Below are 25,714 nucleotides of genomic sequence, written 5' to 3' on the forward strand. Positions count from 1 at the left end.
GAGTTGTCTGTTTCTTAAGTAGAAGCAGTTGGGTAATTTGTCTTGTATCATGAGACTAATAGTAAAGGCTTAGACTTTGAAAAAGGCATCTTTTTATGTTCAGAAACAACGATTGACACATTACTTCTTCTGCAGTATGTACCTCTAGTAAGTTATTCTGATGATTGTATTAGTGTTTCCAAGTGTACAGCCACTGCATTGTACTTATGCATTCCTACAGTGAATGGTTGGCTCTAATATTTCTGCTGTTTCAAAATCTTCATACATGATTCCCCTGTTGACTTTTCATGAGTTCCTCAGTGGGTACATAACAAGAAGTGGAATGCTGAGTCCCAGGTATATAAACATTTAATCTCACCCAGAACTGGCAGGTTGCCCTCCAGAATAATGGCAGCAGTCTACGATTTCACTACAGTTCTACCCAGACCCTCACCAGCATTGGTACCATCTAGCTTCCTAATCTTTGTAATGGAATGGTTTTGAAATAAGGTGTCATTTTATTTTGCACTTCTCTGATTCCTAATAAGGTTGAACATTGTTCAATATTTGGGTTTCCTTTTTGTAAATTGCCTATTCAAGTCTTCAAAAATAGTACGCTTTGATCTAATGGGAAACAGGTGTGTTTCTGTTCATTGTCTATTTTTCCACTGTGTCATAGTCTATTTTGTTGATTTGCATAAGTTCCTTGTGTGGTTTAAGTATTAATCCCTTATCAGTTTTGGACTCTGTTAATATCTCTCATCAGACTGGTAATTTTGTCAATGTTTCCTTGGTGTTCATGTATTAAGAGTAATATCCATCAATATTTTTTTTTTTTTTTTGCTGTATGGTTTTGGGGGTTTTAAAGAGACCTTTGTAAGGTCACAAACTTTTATTTATTAAACTTACAATTTTACTTTCTCACTGAATACATCTTAAGAGTAACTTTGCATAAGGTCCATAGGTATTTTTCTCCATATAATTGAGCCAGTTTTATCAGTGCTCTCTATTAAATAAGTCATTTTCTTTACTAGTTCATGGCATCACTGATATATTTCAGGTTCATGTATATGTGTGTCTATTTTTGAATCCTTTAACCTCTTACACCCATCTCTGAATGTTCCTGCACGATAATTTTTTATTATGTCCTCCTTCATATGTGCTAAGGTCTTCATATGTGTTCTCCTTTTTGGCCCTCTTTTTACTGACTAGGCTATTTTTGTGTACTGCTTTTTTCCATATAAATGTCAGAACAAGTTTGATGGGTCCCGGGGCATGAGGGTAGGGGAGGAGGAAAGGGAGCAAAAAGTCCTGCTGAAATTTAATTGGAATTGCATTGAATTTATTGATTAGTTTGGGGAGAACTGACGTCTTTACAATATCAGAAACATAACTCCTCATCTATTCAGAACTTCCTTAATGCCCTTTAAGTGTTTCTTTAAATTTCTTAAAGATTTTATGCATTCTTTAATATGGTTTTATTGCTCCTATGAACAGTATCTTGTCTTCCATTGTATTTTCTAGTTCGTTATTGCTGACATAAAGGAAAATTACTTTTTTTATAAATTAACCTTACATATATCATACCTGTTGAACTCCTATACTACCTCTAATAGATTCTGCATTGATTCTTTGGGTTTTCTATGTAGAAGACCAGCTCATTTGTAAATACGGACAGTACCATGTTAGAGACTAGCAATAATAGTAGACATGCTTGTCTTGTTTCTGGTCTTAATGGGAATATGTTTTAGCTTGTGATCCTCTAAAAGAACACCAAGGTAAGGACTTGAGTTCAGGTGACACTAGGAAACTGGAGTAGGAAACAGAGTGAGCCAGGAAAGGAGGAAAAGCTCACATACAGGTGTGTCATTGCAGTTGCCTCTGTAGGCACAGAAGCCCAACTCCACCTCTGAGAACGCTGCGGAATGCCTCCTGTAATTCCTTATCTGAAGAACGTAAGCCTGGGGCATGTGTCCCCTGGCTCTGATCCCTGCTGGTTGAGGGGTGCTCCTGGGGTGTCAACACCCCTGCAGTTTCAGGCTACATTTGCACGCGGGCTGAGCAGTTTCCTTCAGCTTTGGAGAAGGCCCTAGCGCAGAAAAGTGAAGAGATTTGTGGTGCAGGCTGGAGGAGGGGTGCTGTCAACATGATCTGAGCTCACGTGGAGCCGTCCACGACAGCCGGAACCCAACAGAGGTGCAGAGGAGATATGACACGGCACCAGCACCATCTATTGCATCTACCCCATTCACCATGCAGATCCACGCATGCCCACATTAAGTGCACTCTGGACTTTCTGAGGGAGGTCAGCAAGAATCTCTAGAAAACACAATACAGGAGGGGCAGTGGAGCTAGCTAGTCCTCATTGCTGCCGCTGGTCACAAGCCCAGAATTACTTCTTCTCTCCTCTACCATCCTTTTTAGAGTTTCCTCATTCTTGGCCAGAACTTCAGCTGTACTAGGTTGCTTGCCTGTTACAATGATTCACACCTTCATCACTAAGGGCACAGAGCCCTTGCTTCCCTAGTCCTTCACCAGACTGCCTGTTTACTGTGACCACCTAGCATGGAAACAGCAAGTTCCCTCTGCAAATTTCCTGCCCCGTTATGTAGCTGTGAAGTCTAGCCCCTCCTGACAGAGATGACAACGCAGTAACTGCTTTCTGTTCCACAGTGTGAGGACCTCAGCGTGACTAAGTGGCAGACATACTGATAGTTTCAGGTTTAGTGGACCCCCTGCTATATTCCCAGGTGAAAATGTACCCTCACTCTCGAGGATTCAGGAACTCCAGTACAGCAGTGCCTAAAGCTACAGAGGCAGGAAGCATAAATTCTGCAAATGGGTTCATGGGAATGATATTGAGAGAGGCCACTGTCATTTGGCACATGGACCTGTGTGTTCTGTTGGGAACAGGCACTCTTGGTTTGATGCGAGGGTCTGCAAACTTTCCATAGAAGGCCAGACAGAGAATATTTTAGGCTTTATGGGCCATAATGGTCTCTGTTGCAACTACTCTGCCATCATGGTGCAAAAGCAGCCACAGACAATACAAACATGCATGAGCACAGCTATGTTCCAATAAAGTTTTATTTACAAAAAATAGGCAGTGGGCTGGATTTGGCCCACAGGCCATAGTTTACCAAGCCCTGGTTTGATGCACAGAACAATCCTGGAGGACGGCACTACTCCAGTCCCTGCCAAGGGGGTCATGCACGATGCCAGTAACCACTGTGACGTCCTGTGGGATGTAACAGTAATTGCTAAGATGTACTGAGCCCATCCTATGAGTCAGGTACTTCTGGCCACTTTACATGCATTACATTCATTACCCTATTTAATCTTCACACCTCTATGGAGGCAGATACTACGAGGATCCCTATTTTGTGGATAAGAAAGATACAGACTAAGTTAATCAAGTCCACAGACCTGGTAAATGGGGAATGACAAAGGGGGAAGTGGGGGAATTTCGCCTGAGTAACTGTAGAGATCAACAGACCCTGTATTCACCTCACAGGTCCTGAACACTTCTTTTAGGTACAACTTTCTAGCTTAGATTGAAGCCACTGTCCCCATCCTGGCATCTGCACATGTTTACAAAAGTGGCTCCCACAGATTGGGTACTGGTACTACTGCAGTACGTTCCAAATCTCAGCAAGGAAATAACCTGCCACAGAGAATTTGGCTAGTCACAGCCTCTGAAACTCAAATTTCCTCATCTGCAAAGGGAAGATGGAACAGCTCGAGATTTTCCAAACAGTACACAGCCAAGCCTTTTAATCACTGAGACAATGCCTCAGCTTTACTGCTTGGCAAAGAAAGGGGGCCAAACTAAGAGGCCACACCCTCACTAGGATCAGAGCAACACCGCTTTCAACCGTCATGACTGAAAGGCCGTTCTGCTGTTCTGTGGGGTTGCCGGGTATAAGAAGGATTCTGCAGGTTAAAAAAGGTTTGGAGATCCGGTGATGTTAATGAGCTCACTTAGTTCTAAATGTGATTCTGATATTTAGGTGGATACAAAATGGACAGCTTTGAACACAACTGCTGCACAGTGATTGGATCGAGATCAAATCATAATAAATGTACGTTAAATGGTCTTAACTCCTTATTACAGCCCTCAGTATTTCCCAAAGAATCACCTGGATTTCCAGGTCCACTCCTCCGAGATTCTAAGTCAACAGGGGAAAAAAAAAAAAAATAGCCTTTCCTTCCTTTCTTCCTTCCTTACATAAGCATGCCAGATCGTCTTTTTTTTAAAAAAAACTATTTTTTAAAATATTTATTTATTTATTTATTTATTGGTTGCGTTGGGTCTTCGTTGCTGCATGTGGGCTTTCTCTAGTTGCGGCGAGCGGGGGCTACCCTTCGTTGCGGTGCGTGGGCTTCTCATTGCAGTGGCTTCTCTTCTTGTGGTGCATGGGCTCTAGGTGTGTGGGCTTCAGTAGTTGTGGCTCGTGGGCTCTGTAGTTGTGGCACGTGGGCTCTAGAGCGCAGGCTCAGTAGTTGTGGCGCACAGGGTTAGTTGCTCCGCGGCATGTGAGATCTTCCCGGACCAGGGCTTGAACCCGTGTCCCCTGCATTGGCAGGCGGATTCTTAACCACTGCGCCACCAGGGAAGTCCCTACTTCTTAAGTTTCTACATTCATTTTTTTTTAGGCCGCGTCCCATGGCATGTGGGATCTTAGTTCCTCAACCAGGGATCGAACCCACACCCCTGCATTGGAAGGGCAGAGTCTTAACCACTGGACTGCCAGGGAAGTCCCAATTTCTCAGTTTTGACATGCATCATGGTACATAAAATGTTAACATTAAAGGAAGCTGGGCAAAGGGTATACAGGAACTTTCTGCATAATTTTTGCAACTTTTCTAATAAATCTAAAATTATTCCAAAATGAATAGTTTATTAACAGGAGTGGGAGGCTTAATTAAGGATGTATCTATACACACAGGAACACAAAAGTGAGCTGCAGTGATGTTCTGATAATAGCAGCAGAGGGGAGTATACAAGTGTCATTTCAAAAATAACTCAGAGAGAAGAGAGGAAGCAATATTGGAAGAGGAGCTCGAGGGGGGCTTCTGTGCACTGGTGATGTCCTATTTCTTGACATTGTTGGTTGCACAGGTGTGTTTCTCTTCACTGGATTGTACTTTTCCCTATGTTACCCTTCAGTAAAAAAGAAGTTTAAAAACACTTCCCTATTACTGGGAAAGGTCAGAATGAAGAGAAGATGTGTAAGTAAATGAGATGTGTATGTAAGGAAGGAAAAAACCCGTATAAGCCCAGTTATAACAGTTGTTCTATCCTAAGTCTAGAATTTTCAGAGCTGGGAAGGATTGTAGAAATTACCAGTCCTGCCGTGGACAGTTCTTTATGCAGGTCGCCCTGGAGATCACAATGCAGTACGGCTCGCAGAGCCCAGACGTCTGTATTGGAGCAAAATTCCTCAAGAGATTACGATGCACACCGAGATCACAAACCACTGAACTACCCCAGGAGGGTAAGTCACCAGACTCCTGGCCCTCTACACCTGTAGTCCAAAACTCAGCTGAGACCCCTGAGATATTCTAATTCCACTAGAGGGAAACTTCAGTTAAGTTTTAACAACATTAAAAAGCTCATCAAAGCTTTTTCTATCATAATGGCTTTTTTACCCCATAAATGACACTGGGTTTTGCCAACATGGTTTAGATTTCATACTTCTACTACAGCATCAATGTATTTGTTATTTATTATTTATTAAATAATGGAAGATCATAGATTCATATCATATTGAAGCTATTCATTTTAAAGGGGAGGAAGAAACCAATACCAGAAATATTAGTAACTCGCCACAAGTTTCTAGAACTCGGTTTTTTTAAGGTCAATAAATTAAACTAGATTTCTTCCCCATGGTTACTGGCTGACTAGATGAACTAGTATGTAGTACATAATATCACTAGTTTATGACTTGGGTTCTTTCAAGTGTAATTCAGTTCACTGTGACTTCTATAAATGTTTCTGTTGAAAATAATTCTTGCTGAAAAACAGTATGATGGCAAGTGAAAAGAAGACAACTAGAAAGTCACTGAATACTGAAACCAAGATGCTCCCTTTTTAATGTGGGGTATATTATGTAAATTAAAGAGGAATTTAGGAAAATTTTTTAAGGAATAACAATTTCAGGTAGGCAATTGTAAGGAAGATAACGATCATGCATGCCAAGGCCACGTGATTCCTCCACAGGCCCCAAGGCGAGAGATCGATGCCCTGGTTTTCCAGAAATTCTTCGCCAGTACATCTGAAATTCAACAGAAAAAGAACATGACTTCATTCTTAGCGTCTGTCAAATTTCACTCAATATATTCACTGTTCCTTAAAAAAGCCTACAGGTTACCAAATCTTAAATATCCATCCCTTCATTTATAACAGAAAACCGTTCTGGAGGGTTTTTTGGTGTGTGTGTGTGTGTGTGTGTGTGTGTGTGTGTGTGTGTGTGTGTGTGTGTGTGTGTGTGTTTTAGCTTTATAATTCTATTTTATTGGGATATGACAGGGGCCCATAGGTCAGCCATATGCATCATAAAAATATACAGAAAACAGTCACTGAGTGCTTACAATTCTGCTAGATACGATGAAGCAACCTGCATATAATAGTTTAGGTAATCCCTAAAACAACCCAAATTTAAAAGATGAGGAGACTAAAGTTTAAGGAACTTGGCCAAATTTACAGACTCATACTCTGAAGCAAGTTGCTAGCCTCCCCGAATTCACTTGTTTCCAAGTCTACGATGCTGTTCTCCTCAAAGGGCAGAAACATTTATCAAGTAATTTTTCACTTACACCTGATGGGGAAAGTCTCAGCTTTAGCAGATGGTATCTACGGCCCTTACAAAGATGATCAAAGCTCTTTATAGAGCTTATTATCCACAAATTAGCCATACAAAAAAACACAGGCTGAGAGCTCTAAAACCAGGGAAAAAGGTGAGTAGGGGTTTCCTGCCAGAGTTGCACTCCGTCAGCTCTTGTACCAAGACTGGAACGGGCATCACAGATGCTCGGCTCTAAGACACCACCAGCAGGTCCCGTTATCAGGTAAGCCTCAGTGGGGCTGGGGCAGAGCAGGATGGAGTAGCCCCAACACAGATTCGAAAAGGACCCGGTACTAAAAACACCTGGCACGAGCATAATTATTGCCCGGTACCATTTCTGTGCAACTCTTGGAATTTGGCAGTTCCAAAAAAAAAAAAAAAAAAGTTATACCCAGACCAAAAGAAAGGGAGTGGGCAGGATGAAGAAAGCTTCTCTTCACAGAGGTTTTCTGGCAATACTTCTAAACAGCAATTTGTCCTATTATTAAGAATTACTTCGGGCTTCCCTGGTGGCGCAGTGGTTGAGAATCCGCCTGCCAATGCAGGGGACACGGGTTCGAGCCCTGGTCTGGGAAGATCCCACATGCCGCGGAGCAACTGGGCCCGTGAGCCACAACTACTGAGCCTGCGCGTCTGGAGCCTGTGGTCCGCAACAAGAGAGGCCACGACAGTGAGAGGCCCTCGCACCGCGATGAAGAGTGGCCCCCACTTGCCGCAACTAGAGAAAGCCCTCGCACAGAAACGAAGACCCAACACAGCCAAAAATAAATAAATTAATAAATAAATAAATTTATAAAAATAAAAAAAAAAGAATTACTTCTATTCTACTTGAATATTCATGAGATTTAGGACATTAAATCTCTTTTCTCTCATTAATTATGTATTTTTCTCTTTTCTCTCATTAATTAATGTATCAAAATCACACCATTAACAACAATCATTGAAAAGGAAAGTGTTGCTCAATTTTAAAACAACACATCTAATTTTATTAAATTCTGCATTTTTGTTTATTATACAAAAAATGGGATTTCCTTCTCTGCCTACTGAAAGATGTGGTTCTTTCTTTAGAGGACACATCCTTTAATAGGGAGTATTCCCAGTCAGTTAAAAAAAGAAACAAAAAAAAAACCTGTGCAGACTGTGATTTCATGTTGTCTCCTAACTGCAGACAGAAGAGGCAAGAGTCAGGGCTGCGGCAGGAAAATGCTCCCTCTCGCTCCTGCTGCCCTTTTAGCTCTTATTGCCACGCGCTGAGCTCACAGGAATTGCAAGTTCACGGATCCATGCACTTCGTATAAGCCACACACTTCTGATACTGTTAAGGCCGTGCTAAAAATATCAAAGCAGCTCACTTCAAACTCAAATGTTCTAAAAAATAAAAACTCAAACCCACAATCCAAACTGCAAAAGGATCTTTTTTAAAAGGCCCCAAACAAGCAAGTTAACACATAAGAAACATTTCTCCAACTGAAATACGATTTTGACCGTAATAGAATACCTAGGAGTTGTAGAGCACTTTCACATGCATTAGTGTACAACCCACTTTACAGATGAGAACATTCAGGCTCAGAGAAGTCAGTGTTCCTGAAAGGACTCCCCAGCTCTAAGCCCAGGGGTGTTTCTGCATCACACCACAACAGTAAGCAAACCCATTAAGACACTGAATGCAAACTTACATTGCATAGCTACAGGTACTGTTTGTTGTTACATTGAGTCCTGGGCAGAAGTTTTGTCCCAAAAATTCATTATGCTGCAAAGCCTGTAACACACGTGGGAGCAGGGCAAGGAAAACAGTTTTAAATTTCAGAAAGTTTCCGAAGAATTATCACAGTCACGTCCTCTGAGTTTAATCTCTATTGTTATTTCTAAAAACAAACCAAGCTTCACGTTCACAGTCTTTGTCACACCAAAGCAACTAAAATTATTTTTCCTGGCAATCAAGAGGCCTAGGGTTGGGATTTTGGCTCTAATACAGAGGCCAAGAGGAGAGATCTCTGGCTGTATTATCCCATAGTTCTTTCCTTCTTCTCTCCCCAATTTTATAACCCCATAAACACTATAATTAAAATGATACAGCGGTACTCAATGACTATTGTTAATTTATAGTAATCTTTTGTATTGTTCTTGTTTGTTCTCATCCAAACCACTTACAATTCTTGGGAGTTAGAAACTTAATTATACTATATTAAGGCACAGTTTTCTCTGGAGTTGATTAGCTTTCTAAAGCCAGTAGTGGCTGTATTGTATGGTCTTTGTTTTTCTTCTAATTTCCCTTTCAATTTAAAATATGTATTCTAGACTCCCATCCTCTCATTAATTTCTTTAATGAACTGAAACACTGTATTGTTTTATATCAATTAGTAATCTTTGTCCTTTATTGAGTTATCTCCCAATCCTTCACCTCCCTCAAACAACAGGGTGACTGGAGAAACCCCAGGTGATTATCAAGGTGACCCAAGGCTTAACAGGAATCTCTCCTTCATTGTCCTAAAACTCGCACAGCTCATGGCTGGGGACATGAGGTGGTTAGGCTTTACTCTGGCTGTTCCCAGCATGGGAACAATGAACCAGTCACAGGGACAGACAAGGAGAACATACCGCAAAGCCATATCGAGGAATGCTGAAGTACTGAAGCCATGAGAGCCAAGGCACAACGGTTCTGAGATTTACCAACAGCCCTGAAAATATCTACAAAAAACAAATACCAAGAATCAGAACTGGTGGAGTGATTTCATGAAGAATTCTAGCAAATAGCCTCCTTGAGTCCCCGACAGCCTTGTGAACACTTCTGCCTTGAAACCCCTTCCACTACTCTGAAGACTTACCTTATCCTCTTTGTATATGTGTATCTCTCTAGAGTGGAGCCTGTTTAGGGCTCTAAAGGAATAACAATATATCTATAATATACATTTTATTTAACTGGAAGATTTTTAATTGTTGAGGCTTTTACTTTCTCTGTAACTGCACACAGTGGAAGGTCAGTAAGTACTGACTGCTCTAATGATACAACCAACTATATGTTCCCACCAATAGACACACCCGGACATATCCTGAGCACCTCATGCCCCTATTTCCATGAACACAGTAATATTTTCTATTTACAAGGGTTTGCATTCTATCTCTGTATGACTTTAGGAATAATTTTGGGTCCAAAATGCATGCTTAAAATAACCCAAAGACTGGAAGTGGTACACAGCATGATATGATAAAAGCACAGCATAAAATATGGTCAATACCTTCATTTAAAGCTACCAAAAAGCAGTATTACAATGGAAATTCCAGGAAGGTCTGCTCCAGCAAGAGATGGCTACATGAGAAGAGGCTCACGTAAACCATCTCCTAACTGGCACAAGGCACGCTGGGATGGGCATAACAATGACAATGTTCCTGGTGTGACTACCCGGTTTTAAACTTGACTTAACCAAGTGCTTCATACATAAGACAGCATCTCTGAGTAGAATACGGTCTTATGACTGGTTTATAAAGTTCTATACACAAACCCTTAAATAATAACAAATCAAAGCATCTAATATATCAAATAAAACATTTTTATATTTGAAGAACATCTTATTTATTAGATGACATTATAGAAAATGTACATAAAATTGATCACTTTCTCAATACTGTTTTTAGATTGGTAGTTTTCAAACTCAGAAATGGAAGAATTAAACTTTGACAAGAGTTGGTGCTAATTACCTACCTTTTAAAGACAGGTACTGCTACTCTAGCAGAAAGGGCATGTGGATTAAGTAAATAGGCTACACATTCCTGTTTACTTGATGCTAGTGGGGAAATGTGGTAACTGGTTCCCTTTACCTATTGAATCACCTTTGTGCCTGCAAAATGTAGGGCCATGGGGACTTCCCTGGTGGCGCAGTGGTTAAAAATCCACCTGCCAATGCAGGGGACACAGGTTCGAGCCCTGGTCCGGGAAGATCCCACATGCCGCGGAGCAGCTAAGCCCGTGCACCACAACTACTGAGCCTGCGCTCTAGAGCCCATGAGCCACAACTACTGAGCCCACATGCCACAACTGCTGCAGCCTGTCGCGCCTGGAGCCCGTGCTCCACAACAAGAGAAGCCACCACAGTGAGAAGCCCGCGCACCACAACCAAGAGTAGCCCCCGCTCGCCGCAACTAGAGAAAGCCCGCGTGCAGCAATGAAGCCCAATGCGGCCAAAAATTAATTAATTAATTAATTTTAAAAAACGTAGGGCCATGTAAGGTTAGGATTAAATAGCTGTTTAAAAAAGGTAAATAGAAATATATTGATATAAAGGAATGTCAGGAACCCAGAAAGGAGGGGACCTAGTACTGGAATTTTTCAGTATTTTTAAAACACTCCTTTTCAAAATACTGGAGGGACGCAAGATAGACCCATGCCACATGCTGCTCTGTTTTCATGGAACTTAGTTCTTCCCTTGCTTGGAGAGTAGTTCATCCAACCAAACCATCTCAGCTGCCAGTTAAACAAGCCAGCAGTTCTCTCACACCAGCAGGGAAGTCAAACAATGAACCTGTCATTTCTACAATTTTTTTAAATTTGAAAAATCAAAATTGTTCTGGTTTTTAAAGTTCCAATCGATCAAGCTTTCACGATATGTCACCAAGAGGCATCTTTTTAAAGCTCATCGGTAACAACATGTTAACTAAGGTTATAATAACTATATTAGAACAGTAGCAAAAAAGGCTGGGCAAGATGAAGAAAAAGCTGGTATGTTCTCTAATAATATAAGCTATACTTCAATATACGGCCTCCTTAAAGCAAAAGGATTTACAGAATCCTCAAGCAGATTTTACAGGATAGGTGAATCCGGGGGGAGAACAAAGGGAAATAATTAATGTCTCAGGGAAGCACAGTTCATACTCACCATCATAAACACAAAGGAGATGGTCATGAGAAGCGTTGCTATGGAAACCACGCTCTGACCTGCTGCTATGGCCAGTGCCATTGAACTGGCTGAATAAGCCACCATCATCAGGGTAAACATCATGATGAAGAAGGCCTCCACCTGTGGTTTCAATCCTTAGGGAGCAAAGAGGGGGTTAATCCGACTGTCTACGTCACGGTGTATCGGGGATTGTTATTGCGCAAATAACACTATAACATTTTGAGAAACTAGTATCAGATGGAAAAAAATTCATCCTCTATCCAACCACCCTGGGTCACCACTTTCATTGTTCCCCCCCAATATAACTGTAGGACGCTATACGCTATATGCAGTTTTCTTTCTTTTTTTAATTTATTTATTTTATTTTTGGCTGTGTTGCATCTTCGTTGCTGCGCGCGGGCTTCCTCTAGTTGTGGCGAGCGGGGGCTACTCTTGGTTGCAGTGCACGGGCCTCTCATTGCGGTGGCTTCTCTTGTTGCGGAGCACAGGCTCCAGACGCGCAGGCTTCAGTAGTTGTGGTGCACGGGCTTAGCTGCTCTGCGGCATGTGGGATCTTCCCAGACCAGGGGTCAAACCTGTGTCTCCTGCATCGGCAGGTGGATTCTTATCCACTGCGCCACCAGGGAAGTCCTGCAGTTTTCTTTTACAGGCTCACTGCATAAGCACTTTTCCACGTAACACTTGTGCTTCTTTATTTGTAATTATTAACAGTTTCTGAGTGCCTGAGGTGGAGAGCTGCAGGCAACACAACTGGCCAGAATTCTACTGCCTTCTCTTCTAAGACGGAAACTTGCCAAGACCACATTCATTTTACCTAGACACCACCACATTACTCACTGTTTGTTGTAAATGTATTAGTGAAGATACTGCGAAGGTCAGGATTACATGCCTTCCCAGTGGTTTTAAAATCTGGGGGATGTGTCCATAATCCAAGTCTCCCAAGACAAATCACCCTATAACTCTGGGATTGAGGATGGGGTTAAATTAAGTTTCATGAAACTGCTTTGTAAACGAAAATAGGCTAATACTGTGGGTCATACAAAAATCTGAAGATTTTGGAACAGCCATAAGAACACCAGTTAGGAGCCTGAGGGTCTAGGTTCTATGCCTAATTCTTTACGACACACCTCTTACTTGTAACATGGAATTTTAAACTCAATCAATAGTGCTTTGTCAGAAAAGAAATATTTCTGGTGCGTGTGTATGTGAGAAATATATGGAAATGCTGATACAATGAGCCAGGGTTGTAGTCTAAACACAATGCATAAAAAAATCTATCTGTCTACATCTATCGAACAAATATTTTTATCACCAGAAGTCCCTATCTTTCATTATCTTTATACACACACACACACACACACATAAAAATATAAATAGATAAGTAATAAATATCCCAGCTCCAGCTCCTCCAACATAGTGTCAAATAGTTTTAGGAATTATTTCCATGTTTGTATATGACACAGAGTATCTCTGTTTATAAAATATAGTTTTATAAATAGTTTTTAAATTACTTTGGAAAAAGTCTTGCAAAAATCTCCTCCGAGAACAGTTATTTCAGAGCGTACATAATGAATAGATGCTTCCTTATCTCAGGAGTTGATTTACAGTTTTGAGAACTGAAGCACGCCTGCAAAAAGTCCCCTCATATCCAAGACGAAAGACACATACCTTTCGTTTCATTGCTTACCTAACAGGAAGTATGTGATACTAGTAAATATAATACTTGGTAACATCCTCATGGGGAGTAAATCAGATAACAGTTTTCCAAAGAAGTAAGATGACACTCTGTAATATCCACTGATATATTCATGTCTAAAAACAAAGATTCACATCATACATCCTAGGTTAGTTTAAGAAGGCCAAGACCAGAAGATGAAACCACTTGCTATACCTATTTCTGCTGCCACCCTGGATCTAAGAACTACAGCTTCCACGTGGTAGAAGCTTCCTCGAGGCTAACCCACCACCCTTCATCCCTGTCAGCACCAGGCACAGGTCACGTGTGCGCCTCCCCTGGGACATCACCCCCCAAGGCTCTGTGCAGTGACCCCTCTTCTCACTGCGTAACTCCCTCCAAATGCCGGCCAGTTTGCCCTCCAAACACACACTCCAGGGGGACGGGTCCTGCATCGCCTCCCTCTCTTCCGACAGTGGCTCTCCTTGAAGGCCAGCATGTCAGAAGCTGATCTCAGCGGTCACAGAGGCTTTTCTTCTTCCCTACTTCTAATTATGAAGAAGGTGGTGTTGCTATTCGCCGAGCCTCAAATGCAGCTTTGGGTCACTAATCTGTTTTTACTTCTTCCACTATCATGACAAAAAAAAGAAAATGGCACTTCTTTCCATGATCATGCCTGCCAACCACACAGCCCTGTCGGCTATCAAGTCCTCTTTTCTTCCCTCTCAAGTTCTAGATCCCTCCTCTTCCTGAGAGCTTCCTCCTGTAAATCCAAACTATTCCACCAAGATCTTCATTCTTCCCCTCCCTCATGATTCCTTTACGCAACATGTAAACATGCAAATCTCTTCCAACTTTGAAAAACACAGGAAACAGAACCGCCCACCTTTATTTTAAGGCTGCCCTCTGGCCCCTTCCATTCTCCCTTCCACTGAGGGCTTGGTCTATATTCTTGGTCAGCTTCACCTCCTCACCTTGAATTTACTGTTCAGCTCACTACCTTCTCTCTACCAAGCCCCTCAAACTTTCCTTGTGACAGTCATCATGACTTCTTGTTTGCTAAAAACAGAAGATCCTTTTCAGCCCCTTTATTCCTTGCTTTCTCTGCAGCACTGGATTTGCGGGCTAGGCCCTAAACTTGCAACTCCTTTTTCCCTTGGTATCAGGCCCCATGTGCTATGACTCTCCTCCCAGCCTCTGGGTGCTCTTTCTCAACCAACACTGGTAATCCCCAAGAACCAAGCCATGGCCTGATTCTGGATGTGACCAGTTTGACCAGTAGCCCCCTTCCGGAAACAGAGACCTACTCACATAAAGAGCTTCTTCTCGACCACCAGGAGCTCCACGGCCGACACGCTGCTGAAACACTGGTTGGTGGTCAGGAAGAAGAGCACCCCGGCCCTGTGATGAGAGAGAGGGAACGAAAGCACTGCAGTCAATTAAACGTTCTTCGGTCCTTTGTCTACCTGCAAAACTCTTCCCTCGAATGATATCTTAGCACATGAAACAAACAACTGTTCTGGTTGAAACTGAGAGGGAAGCATGAGCCCCATCAGGTCACTCCCCCACCCCTGTGTCTCCACAGTGATACCCCTGGGACCCCATATAGCACAGTTTGAAATTCATGACCTAGTTTGCTACGGACTGAATTGCAGCCTCCCCAAATTCCTGTGCCGAAGCCCTAACCCTCAATGTGACGGCATTTAGAGATGGTGCCTTTGGGAGGTGGTCCGGTTCAGACGAGGTCATGAGGGTAGGGCCCTCACAATGGATTAGTGCCCTTAGAAGAAAAGGGAGAGACATCAGAGCTCTCTCTCTCTGCCATGCAAGGACACAGCCAGAAGGCAACAAATCAGAAGAGGGTCCTCTTCAGAACCCGACCATGCGGGCAACCTGATTCCCAGAACTGCGAGAAATGAATTTCTGTGGTTTAAGCCACCCAGTCTGTGGGTCTTTGGCACAGTCTATGGCAGCCAAGCTGACAATTACATAGGTCATAAAAATACTGTCCCCTTGGATTTTAACTAACAAAATGCCAACTGCAGCTCCTAATGTATGAACAGAGAAACAGTGAGCCAAATAAAGCTTGCAAAGGTTAAAAACCTCTATTAGCCACTTCTTTAAAAGTTGAGTAAAGAAGGAACTAAGACAAGGCAAAATGAAAGCCTGTGGAGGGACATCTTACTGTGTACATCCCCCTCACAGCCACCAGCACAGCCGTGATAGTCTCCTTGACCACCCACTGCCAATGGGGTTTCTTTCCAATGGGCTCAAAAAAAAAAAAAACCCAAAATAATGCTCATAAAGGAAAAACTAATTTGTGCACCTATGAGAAAAGGAAAACTATTAATGCTTCTCTCTCAGTAAAACAACTGACGTTTAAAAAGGAAAGTACTCAGTTAATCTACACTTTGAGAGAAATATGGATTTTATGAAAGCATGCCCACAGTCCTGAAACACTGTTGGGCTTTCCTTCCTAACCAAATGATTTAATTGACATTGAGGATGTGAGTTGAAACCAAAAGTGATGAGGCAACACATCATTTAAATGACACACAAATAAGAGAATTTTTAAAAATGTAAACCCAAGCGTATAACCCTCTAACAAAAAGAGACCATAGACACTCAGTAATTGGTTTTAACACTCCCTCCTCCCAAAATAAAGAACTTAAGGAACAGGCTGTCTTAAAAGTACATGTTCAGGGACTTCTCTGGTGGCGCAGTGGTTAAGAATCTGCCTGCCAGTGCAGGGGACATGGGTTCGAGCCCTGGTCTGGGAAGATCCCACATGGTGCAGAGCATCTAAGCCTGTGCACCACAACTACTGAGCCTGCGCCCTAAGCCCACGTGCCACAACTACTGAAGCCCGTGCGCCTAGAGCCCATGCTCCCCAACAAGAGAAGCCACCACAATGGGAAGCCCGCGCACCGCAAGGAAAAGCAGCCCCCACTCGCCACAACTAGAGAAAGCCCGCGTGCAGCAACAAAGACCCAACGCAGCCAAAAATTTATTTTTTATTAAAAGAAAAAATAAAAAGAATCCGCCTTCCAATGCAGGGGACGCGGGTTCGATCCCTGGTCGAGGAACTAAGATCCCACATGTCTCGGGGCAACTAAGTCTGTGCGCTGCAACTACTGAGCCCGCGTGCCCTGGAGCCCACGTGCCACAGCTAGAGGGAAGTCCATGCACCGCAATGAAGAGTCCGTGCGCCGCAACGAAAGATCCTGCATGCCGCAACTAAGACCCGACGCAGCCAAATAAATAAATAAATAAGTAAATGTTTATACAATAAATAAATGGAAAAAAGCCAGGCCTATAATGCGAGCAACTATGCTACTTTCTGCACACAAATAAGCCTAATATCAACATAAAAGCTAATTTCAGAAACACAGGACATGGCAACAATTCAGCTCAATTTGTTAAGTGTTACATCTAACAGTACAATAATGTTCATAAAGATTTTGAACTAGTACACAGTGAAATTCCTCCTAAATCATAAGGTAATTTATTTTATACTATACAGATTTTATTGTTAAAGAATTTAATGTACTCTAGTTCTTTTCAAGGTGGTAATTCATGTCTGTAATGTCTGCTTATTGATGCAAATATTCTTAAAATATCTCTTCCCTTAATATACATTTATTTGTTTAGTTATCTCCACAACTCTGTAAGGTAGTTGAGTTGTTAGGTCAAAGAAGTTCATATTCCATACATCATTATACAGGTTAGAGAAAGAACAAAGAGAGCATCTCCCTAGAATAATTCATTCCCAAAAAAAGAGAACCAAACCACACTGGCCTCCAGGGCAATTTCTTTTTTTTTTTTAATTTATTTATTTATTTATTTATTTTTGGCTGTGTTGGGTCTTCGTTTCTGTGCGAGGGCTTTCTCTAGTTGCGGCAAGCGGGGGCCACTCTTCATCGCGGTGCGTGGGCCTCTCATTATCGCGACCTCTCTTGTTGCGGGGCACAGGCTCCGGACGCGCAGCTCAGTAGCTGTGGCTCACGGGCCCAGTTGCTCCGCGGCATGTGGGATCTTCCCAGACCAGGGCTCGAACCCGTGTCCCCTGCATCGGCAGGCAGATTCTCAACCACTGCGCCACCAGGGAAGCCCCAGGGCAATTTCAAATGATAAAAAGTGGCAGTAAGCTTAAGTCAAAAATACAAATTAAAATAGCTCCAATGATCTATTTTTGCAGAAAACACTTGAAGAAACAGTTAACGCTCTTCTAAATTTCTCTGGATTCTTCTACCAAGAGCTTTAATGACTAGATTTCTAGTTCCTCTCTTAAATTCCAGTTGAGGACAGGCTTCCCAGTATCTTTTTTCCAAATGCTTCCCACTGCACAACACAAAAGACCCACAGGCTCTAGATTCCTGTGTTATATACTCTGTGCTTCACGAAAATATGGCATCTACAAAGGGTACAAACCATCAATTACTAGCAAGTTTCGAATAAACCAGAGAAGAACACAGCCCTCGTGGAAGATAAAAAGAAAAACAATAACATAACTCTAGAAAAAAGCTCCAGTAATCATCTCACTATCTGATGCCCCATAGGAGATCTCTTACTTTACCTGAGTGAAGAATTGACCTTTATGCTTGTTCTGCCTTTCATAAACAATCATCCTTTTCCAGATATCAAAACAGATTCAACTTAAGCTACTACAGCTTTGCTCAGTAGTGAAATGGGGATAAAACCATCCACTTCTTTGGCTGGGAGGGTAAACCTGAGACCCTGGATGTAAAGCCTACAGGACAGTGCCTGGCCCAGGGCGGCTCTCAATAAATAAAGCCAAGGAGAACTCTGTGGTCTTCCACTCTGCTCAGCACCTCTATTCAGAGCATGTTGTGGTCCATTACAAAGTCTCATCAGGAAACATAGCTTTAAGGGCACGTTATGACCGAAACCAGGGAAGGTAAACTAACGTAAGTACTAACCCTACAACAGAAAAAACTGAGTCCCCACCACCACCCCATGTCAAACAAATCAAAACCTTAAAAGGAAATTAACTCACAGGCAACAAAAGAAAAAAACAGATAAACTGAACTATGTCAAATTTTAAAACTTTTGTGCATCAAAGGACACACCAACAGGGACTTCCCTGGTGGTCCAGTGGGTCAGACTCTGTGCTCCCAATGCAGAGGGCCCAGGTTCAATCCCTGGTGGGAGAACTAGATCCCGCACGCATGCCGCAACTGAGGAGGCTGCACGCCACAACTAAGAAGTCCGCAAGCCGCAACTAAAAGATCCCGCGTGCCGTAACTAAGATCCGGCGCAGCCAAAATAAATAATAAAATAAATAAATATTTTTTTAAAAAAAAGGACACACCAACAGAGTGTAAAGACAACACACAGAATGGCAGAAAATATTTGCAAATTTATATCTGATAAGGGGTTCATATCCAGAATATATAAGGAATTTAACAGCTCAACAATCTTCAAAAAACCCAATTAAAAGATGGTTAAAGAACTTCAATAGACATGCTTCCAAAGAAGAAACACAAATGGCCAATGTGCACATGAAAAGATGCTCAACAATACAATAATCATTAGGGAAATGCAAATCAAAACCACCGTGAGATACCACTGTCCACTAATGAGAGGAGCTATTTAAAAAAAAAAAGAAAACAAAAGAAAAAATAAGTGTTGGTAAGGTTGGGGAGAAACTGAAACCCTGTGCACTACTGGTAGAAATGCAACATAGTGTAGCTACTGTAGAAGACAGGGTAGCAGTTCTTAAAAAAATTAATGGAATTACCAAATGATCCAGCAATTCCACTTCTGGGTATTTACCCAGAAGAATTTAAAGCAGAGACTCAAACAGATATTTATTTGTACATCCATGTTCATAGCACCATCATTCACAACAACCAAAAAGTGGAAACAAACCAGTGTCCATGGACAGACAAATCGATACACAAAATGTGGTATATCCATACAATGGAGTATTAGTTCGTCTTTAAAAAGAAATAAGTTCTGACACATGCTACAACATGAATGAACCTTGAAGATATTATGCTAAGGGCAATAAAGCCAGTCACCAAAAAGACAAATACTCCATGATTCCACTTACACAAGGTACTTAGAATAGTTAAAATCAGAGACAGAAAGTATAATGGCGATTTCCAGGGGCTGCGGAAAGGGAGAATGGGGAGCTGTTGCTCAGTGGGTACAGAGAGGCGGTTTGGGAAGATGAAAAAGTTCTGGAGTTGCAAGGTGGGGAGGGCTGAACAATAACGTGAATGTAATTAATGCCACTGAACTGGACGCTTAAAATTGGTTAAGAGGGTAAATTTTAGGTTCTGTATATTTCAGCACTAAATAATTAATTCTTCCATTCAGCTTTCAATTCTCTGACTTATCCTACTCCTCAATTTACCCTTTGCTTATCTCAAATTCAAATTCGTAATCGACTTTCATAAGCTTGAAAGAAAAGTTAACAGCACATCCTCAAAATCAAGATCCAAATTTACTCACCTGTTCTGGATTCCTGCAGGATCATTTTTTAGATCGTAGAAAATGGCACCTATCACCAGTCCCAGAATGATTGTTACAATTATCTTTTCAAAAAGAAAAAAAGAATTTCAATTAAAGGTAAAAACGTAACACATTATTATTAAAATATATCTGGCTACATAATGAAACTCTCCATTGATACAGGTATTTTAAATGGCTTGGCCATAGTAGTCCTTGGGAAAGTATAAAACAGTGTATGTTATTAAGACTACTTTTTAAATTGAAATAAAAATAATTTATCTGTGCGCTAGGGAGACTGACAGGCGACAAAGTAGAAAAGCTAAGATTTCTCCCAGTGCTTTACCAGGCCCTGCCAGTTCATGGTCCAGTTCAGGCTACTGGGCCTGGGAATGCCGTAGAGTGTGGCAGAACTATGCAAGCACCTAGCAAAATAGTCTGGGGGGTGAAATAAAGTCCGAGTGGCTAAGAGTTCTGGCCTGAACTCTCAACCTTCGTGCTAGCGGACATGCATAGTGTGATATTTCAAGAGGCTCCAATAAAAACAGGATGTCTTTACTCTTAACATGAAAAATAAATAAAAATGAACCAAAATTTTGAAGCACACATGAAAAAAATTCGAACAATGTAATTTTGCACAATAAGGAAGTAGGGGTCGGCAGAGTCCACGCCTGCACTGGAAAAGTGCACTGTCACTGTCACCAAAGCATTCAGCCAGCTTTCTCTGAGGGCACCCGAGTGCACCCATTACCCACCCTCCTGTCACTGCTTCCCCAGCAACCTCAGCCCGGAGGGCCTACAGCCAACAGCAGGACTAAGCTGCCAATGCTTTGCCACTCTTACCTACCTTCACCCACTCACTCTGTTTGATGACTCCTAAGAAGACTGGCTAAACATCACTTCGGTTTTTAAGACTGACAAACTGTCTCTTAAGGACACTTCTATAAGCGAAGGGGTAAGGGTTACATTATAATTAACTTAAGGAAATTCTACTTATTGTACTTGTTAGTTAAATTTAATTAAATGAATTTAAAAATATAGTAAATGATAACCTAAAGAAAACAAAATATCCCACGATGTACCTTGGAACCTTCAAAGTTTAAAAACAAAACAAAAGAAAAAACCACCTCAGTACTACAACAGTGCAGTAGTATCAAGACTTGAAGTAACTTGTCAAGACACTTTTGGCACGAAGCAAACAAAATTGCAAAACAGGATCATGACCTGTGAAGACTAGCTCGTGAAGACCAGTCTGGAAAGAATATGATTTGAGATGTCCTTAAAAATTGCCTTGCTAAAAAAGACAGTCAGAAATTTGAAAAAAAAAAATCTATTACCCTGGCATATTTTAATTACCTTCAAAGTATACTATACTTCGGGCTTCCCTGGTGGCGCAGTGGTTAAGAATCTGCCTGCCAAATGCAAGGGACACAGGTTCAAACCCTGGTCCGGAAAGATCCCACATGCCGCGGAGCAACTAAGCCCATGCACCACAACTACTGAGCCTGCGCTCTAGAGCCTGCGAGCCACAACTACTGAGCCCACGCGCCACAACTACCGAAGCCCTTGTGCCTAGAGCCCGTGCTCCGCAGCAAGAGAAGCCACCTCAATGAGAAGCCTGCGCACCACAACGAAGAGTAGCCCCTGCTCGCCGCAACTAGAGAAAGCCCGCGCGCAGCAACAAAGACCCAACGCAGCCAAAAATAAATAAATAAAAATAAATAAATTTATAAAAAAATATATATATATACTATACTTCACGTCAACAGATCAAGCTTCCAAAATAAATAATAATAACCCCATCAGCATGTGTGCATGCACATGTACACAAGTCTATACTTTCACCTTCTAAAATAGTCAGACTTTTAAAATTGGACACTCCACATGCTTTGTTTCTTCTACATTCAAACTTAGTAACTTATGTTAACAGACTGTCAGTTTTATCGTTTGGATGTTTCCTAAAGGTTTCAAAATTCTAAAAGTATTTTCAAGGAAACTTTTCAAACAGATTGACAAAATGATTAATCTCATAATTTTGTCATGGTTTTACAAGATGCGTCTATGTTTTTCCTTCTTACATTAAGGAAAAGAAAATAAACAGGAAAACTAAACGCTGCTTAATGGAGCAAAGAAATTCTATCCTATGAGTTCTGTGCAGCTGGCTTCTTTTGAAAAGAAATGTCCTAAATGTGTTATTCTATCTTTGTTCAAATGTGTTTGTCAACATTTCTCAAGGTGGATTCTAAGGGATGTTTATTGCTGTCACTGAAAAAAATCAATCCATAGCCAAATGTTAAATGTGCTAATAGAAACAATGAATCTCCAAGAGATATGACAGTATTTTCCAAGTTGATTTGATCAGGAAACCTTTGGCACATTAAATGAACATTAAATCTTCTCATACAGATAATCCATTCGTTCCAATATCTTCCAAAGACAACCTTTGGTTAAATGCATTACCAGAAGCAAAGTCTAACTCATGTAAATGACGAGTTCAAACCTAAGTATGGCTGTAAGACTACCCATACCAGATTTATCTTTTATTTATCTTTTTATCTTTTTATGGCTGTAAGCCATAAAACATTTTAATAGCTCCACATTCAAACACTTAGAGAAATAAAAGACACACTCACAAGATTATAAAAAACCCTAAACCAGAAGTCAGCACGCTATGGCCCCCAGGCCTATTTCTGTTCAGTCCACGAGCAAGCATAGTTTTTTACCATTTTATTAATGGTTGAAAGAAAAAAAAGAAGAAGAATATTTCTTGCCACATGAAATTTACATACAATTCATATTTCAGTGTCCGTGAATAAAGTCTGATTGGAACACAGCCATGTTCATTTTTTTAAATGTCTTTATGGCTGCTTTCTGGCTAAAATGGCAGACTTGACTACTTGAGACAAAGACCACATGAGCTGCAGAGCCTAAAGTATTTACCCTGTGACCCTTTACAAGAAAGGTTTGCCTACTCCTGTCTTAAGCTAACATTCCAGCATTGACACATCTGAAGAAGAGTCCTGCCCCCCCCCCCCCCCATGCAGATGCTCAGGGAGATGCAAGCTTCTATCCCTGTTCTGCAAGACTGTCACTGCTCTGAACATCGTTGGGATTCCTTTTGTGGAACTGAGGTCACTGAGGAGGTAAGTAGGCTGAACGTGCAACTTGGAGGCACTAGGCATGGGGTTTGCATCTGAAGAAAGCCTAGCACCAGAAGGTGCAGAAACCTGGTGTACTATTACAAAGAGCTCCGCATTCTAATCGCCCCTGCCCAGAGCTGCCAGGCGGAGTCAGCCCTTGGTAGCGGCAGGGGGCTGGCTCCAGGATCCCCGGGGATCCTCAAAATCCACAGATGCTCCAACCCCTCAAATAAAATCGGGTCGTACAGTCAGTCCTCCGCACCCGTGGGTTCCTCCAACCTCAGCGTGCGTGGAACCCGGGATACTGAGGGCCGACTGTATGTGACTTGGACAAGGCATTTAGAAACCACTTTTAGAGGCAAGAGAAATTTACTTTCCAAATAAAAAAGTCTAATGCATAAATCAAACTAAGAATCACCTGCCTTCTATCATCTCACGGTTGAACAATGGATAACCAGGTTGACCTTACTTACAGAATTTGTTCCCAAATGACATCAAATCTACTCTAAAAGGATAAAAACGTACCTTTGACTGAAAGTACACAAAAGTGTTCATGTTCTGACAGAAATGCCAAATAACAAGTACAAAACTGTTTGGAGCAATTAGCAGTACGTCTCAAAGAGGGATATAGGCTCTCGGCATTAATACTTAGAAGGCGACAGTACTGCGGTATGAAAATGATGGCGCATGTGGTAAGAAGTCCGTGATGTTTCACTGGAGACAACAACATGCCATCGTTTGGCACTTGGCAGAAATTCAGTGATAATAAAATCGGCCAACCCCAAAATAACTGGCTAAACTGACTTCCTTAGAAAGGATGGGGCTTCCCTGGTGGCGCAGTGGTTGAGAATCTGCCTGCCAATGCAGGGGACACGGGTTCGAGCCCTGGTCTGGGAAGATCCCACATGCCGTGGAGCAACTAAGCCCGTGAGCCACAACTACTGAGCCTGCGCGTCTGGAGCCTGTGCTCCGCAACGGGAGAGGCCGCGACAGTGAGAGGCCCACGCACCGCGATGAAGAGTGGCCCCCGCTTGCCACAACTAGAGAAAGCCCTCGCACAGAAACGAAGACCCAACACAGCCAAAAATAAATAAATAAATTTATTTAAAAAAAAAAAAAAGAAAAGAATAACAGAAAAATCATGAAGGAGTCATTATCAACAACTATCAATGGAGTCAGCCAAAAGAGAAAAAGAACATTATTTCATCTTAATTAAGAGAAAGTCAGTCTGACAGTGGAGCCTTCCTGAACAGAATTCAAGTCTGCCTGCTACCTCTGTGTTAACCTCACGCTGTTTTAGGTGTCTAGCGCTCTCCTAAGATCAGAAGCCCTCAATGAGGAAGGTCGATCGTAAGGAACAGCATTTGCACACAGGCTCTTTGCGCAGCCAGTGGCCAGCCCTCCAGCCCTCAGGGACGCGACACTGAGCTGAAAGCTTCCCTGGCCACTTTCCACCTGACGTAAGATGCAAACCAACCCCTTCCCTTGCTCTTCCTCTTCCCCCCCTTCCTCTCTTTCTCTTCCTTTCTCCACTTCTCTGCTTAAACTCTCTTCCTAGCCCTTTTTACCACCTGACACGCTATATATCTTATTTCTATATGAATTTATCAACTGTCTCTCCTCATAAGGAAACAAGCTCCACGAGAGCAGGGATTTTATTTTTGCCCACTTTGTTCACTGCTGTGTACAAGCTCCAAAATGCAGCACGTGATCAGTAAGAACTTGTTGAATGCATCAGGAAATGAACATGTGCGGCCACCAGAAAACCCCAAATATGGTCAAACATTTCCTTCACTTCACAATTTATGAAAAAATATTTTTTTTCTACAAAGATTATCCATTACAGCTTGTCTAAATCGACCAAAATTCTGAATTAGATAGTCCAAAAAAAAACAACCCATTAAAAAAGAAATCTTCTATAAGTAAAAACTTAATTGGGTTTTACGTGTTTCTATACCCCAAATGGAATGGGGATAAATAAATACATAAAAGTGTGGGTAGAAGGTAAGCATAATCCTAAAATAGACTGTATCAGAACCTAATGCCCCCAAATGAGTATTTTACAGAATAATTAGAAGACTCTGCCAGGTTACCTGAGCTACAGAAGCCTGGGGATTACCCAGTAAGTTTTTGAATGAACGCCTGGAAATCCATCTGAGCTGATGACAGAAGGAGGTGGCATAGGTGATCTCCTTGTAGACTGAAATCTTCTTCTTTTTCTGACCCCCTGAGAGTTGCTCTAACTCAACTTTTGTTTCCTTGAAGAAGGAGGAGTTGGCATAAAACTCAGTTAATTTTCCTATGAGTGGAGTATCTGTCTTGGAAGGCTCTTCAGTCTCCTTGGCTTTGGAATAAAAGTGGATAAAGAAGGGAAACATTATTAACAAAATAACAGCTGATTTAGTCCATTTTTCTGTAACCGCTTTCTTAGATTCTTCCCTAGTACCTTAATTCTAAAGCTTGAGTATAAAAAATTATGAGATCTGTCACTGCTTTACAAAGTAGAAAAACAGAGTAAATTGGCCTACTTCCGTAAACTTATGGATACAGCAGACTCACTGATCTTTTCCTAGTTATAACATTTGGACCCTAAATCTTTTAAAATAGACTTCTCACCATATGGAGTTATAATTCCTAATAAAAAACCTGGTCTTTGCTTTTTACAATGTGCAAATGCATAAACTGCCAAGTTTCTTATTTCAA

At 41.7% G+C, this 25,714-nt stretch overlaps 1 protein-coding gene across 12 annotated transcripts in view; it reads right to left on the reverse strand.

The window, feature by feature from the left end:
• Positions 1–6,049: 6,049 nt before the first annotated feature.
• The window catches only part of ABCG2 (ATP binding cassette subfamily G member 2 (Junior blood group)), a 157,053-nt gene continuing 137,388 nt past the window's right edge, over positions 6,050–25,714 (reverse strand). For 10 of the 12 annotated variants that reach the window (XM_059922382.1, XM_059922386.1, XM_059922381.1 and 7 more), the window contains 8 exons: positions 25,105–25,355; positions 19,875–19,957; positions 14,706–14,795; positions 13,407–13,531; positions 11,699–11,853; positions 9,426–9,515; positions 8,504–8,586; positions 6,050–6,257 (listed from right to left, as the gene is read on the reverse strand). In XM_059922382.1, coding sequence (XP_059778365.1) covers positions 6,110–6,257; positions 8,504–8,586; positions 9,426–9,515; positions 11,699–11,853; positions 13,407–13,531; positions 14,706–14,795; positions 19,875–19,957; positions 25,105–25,355 — 1,025 coding nt within the window. In that variant the 3' untranslated portion in view covers positions 6,050–6,109. Of the gene's footprint in view, positions 6,258–7,930; positions 8,157–8,503; positions 8,587–9,425; positions 9,516–11,698; positions 11,854–13,406; positions 13,532–14,705; positions 14,796–19,874; positions 19,958–25,104; positions 25,356–25,714 lie in introns of those variants that run through there. The other 2 variants (XM_059922385.1, XR_009503208.1) reach the window with 2 other exon arrangements.

Source organism: Balaenoptera ricei, chromosome 5 (assembly GCF_028023285.1).
Source record: "Balaenoptera ricei isolate mBalRic1 chromosome 5, mBalRic1.hap2, whole genome shotgun sequence".
Lineage (NCBI taxonomy): Eukaryota > Metazoa > Chordata > Mammalia > Artiodactyla > Balaenopteridae > Balaenoptera > Balaenoptera ricei.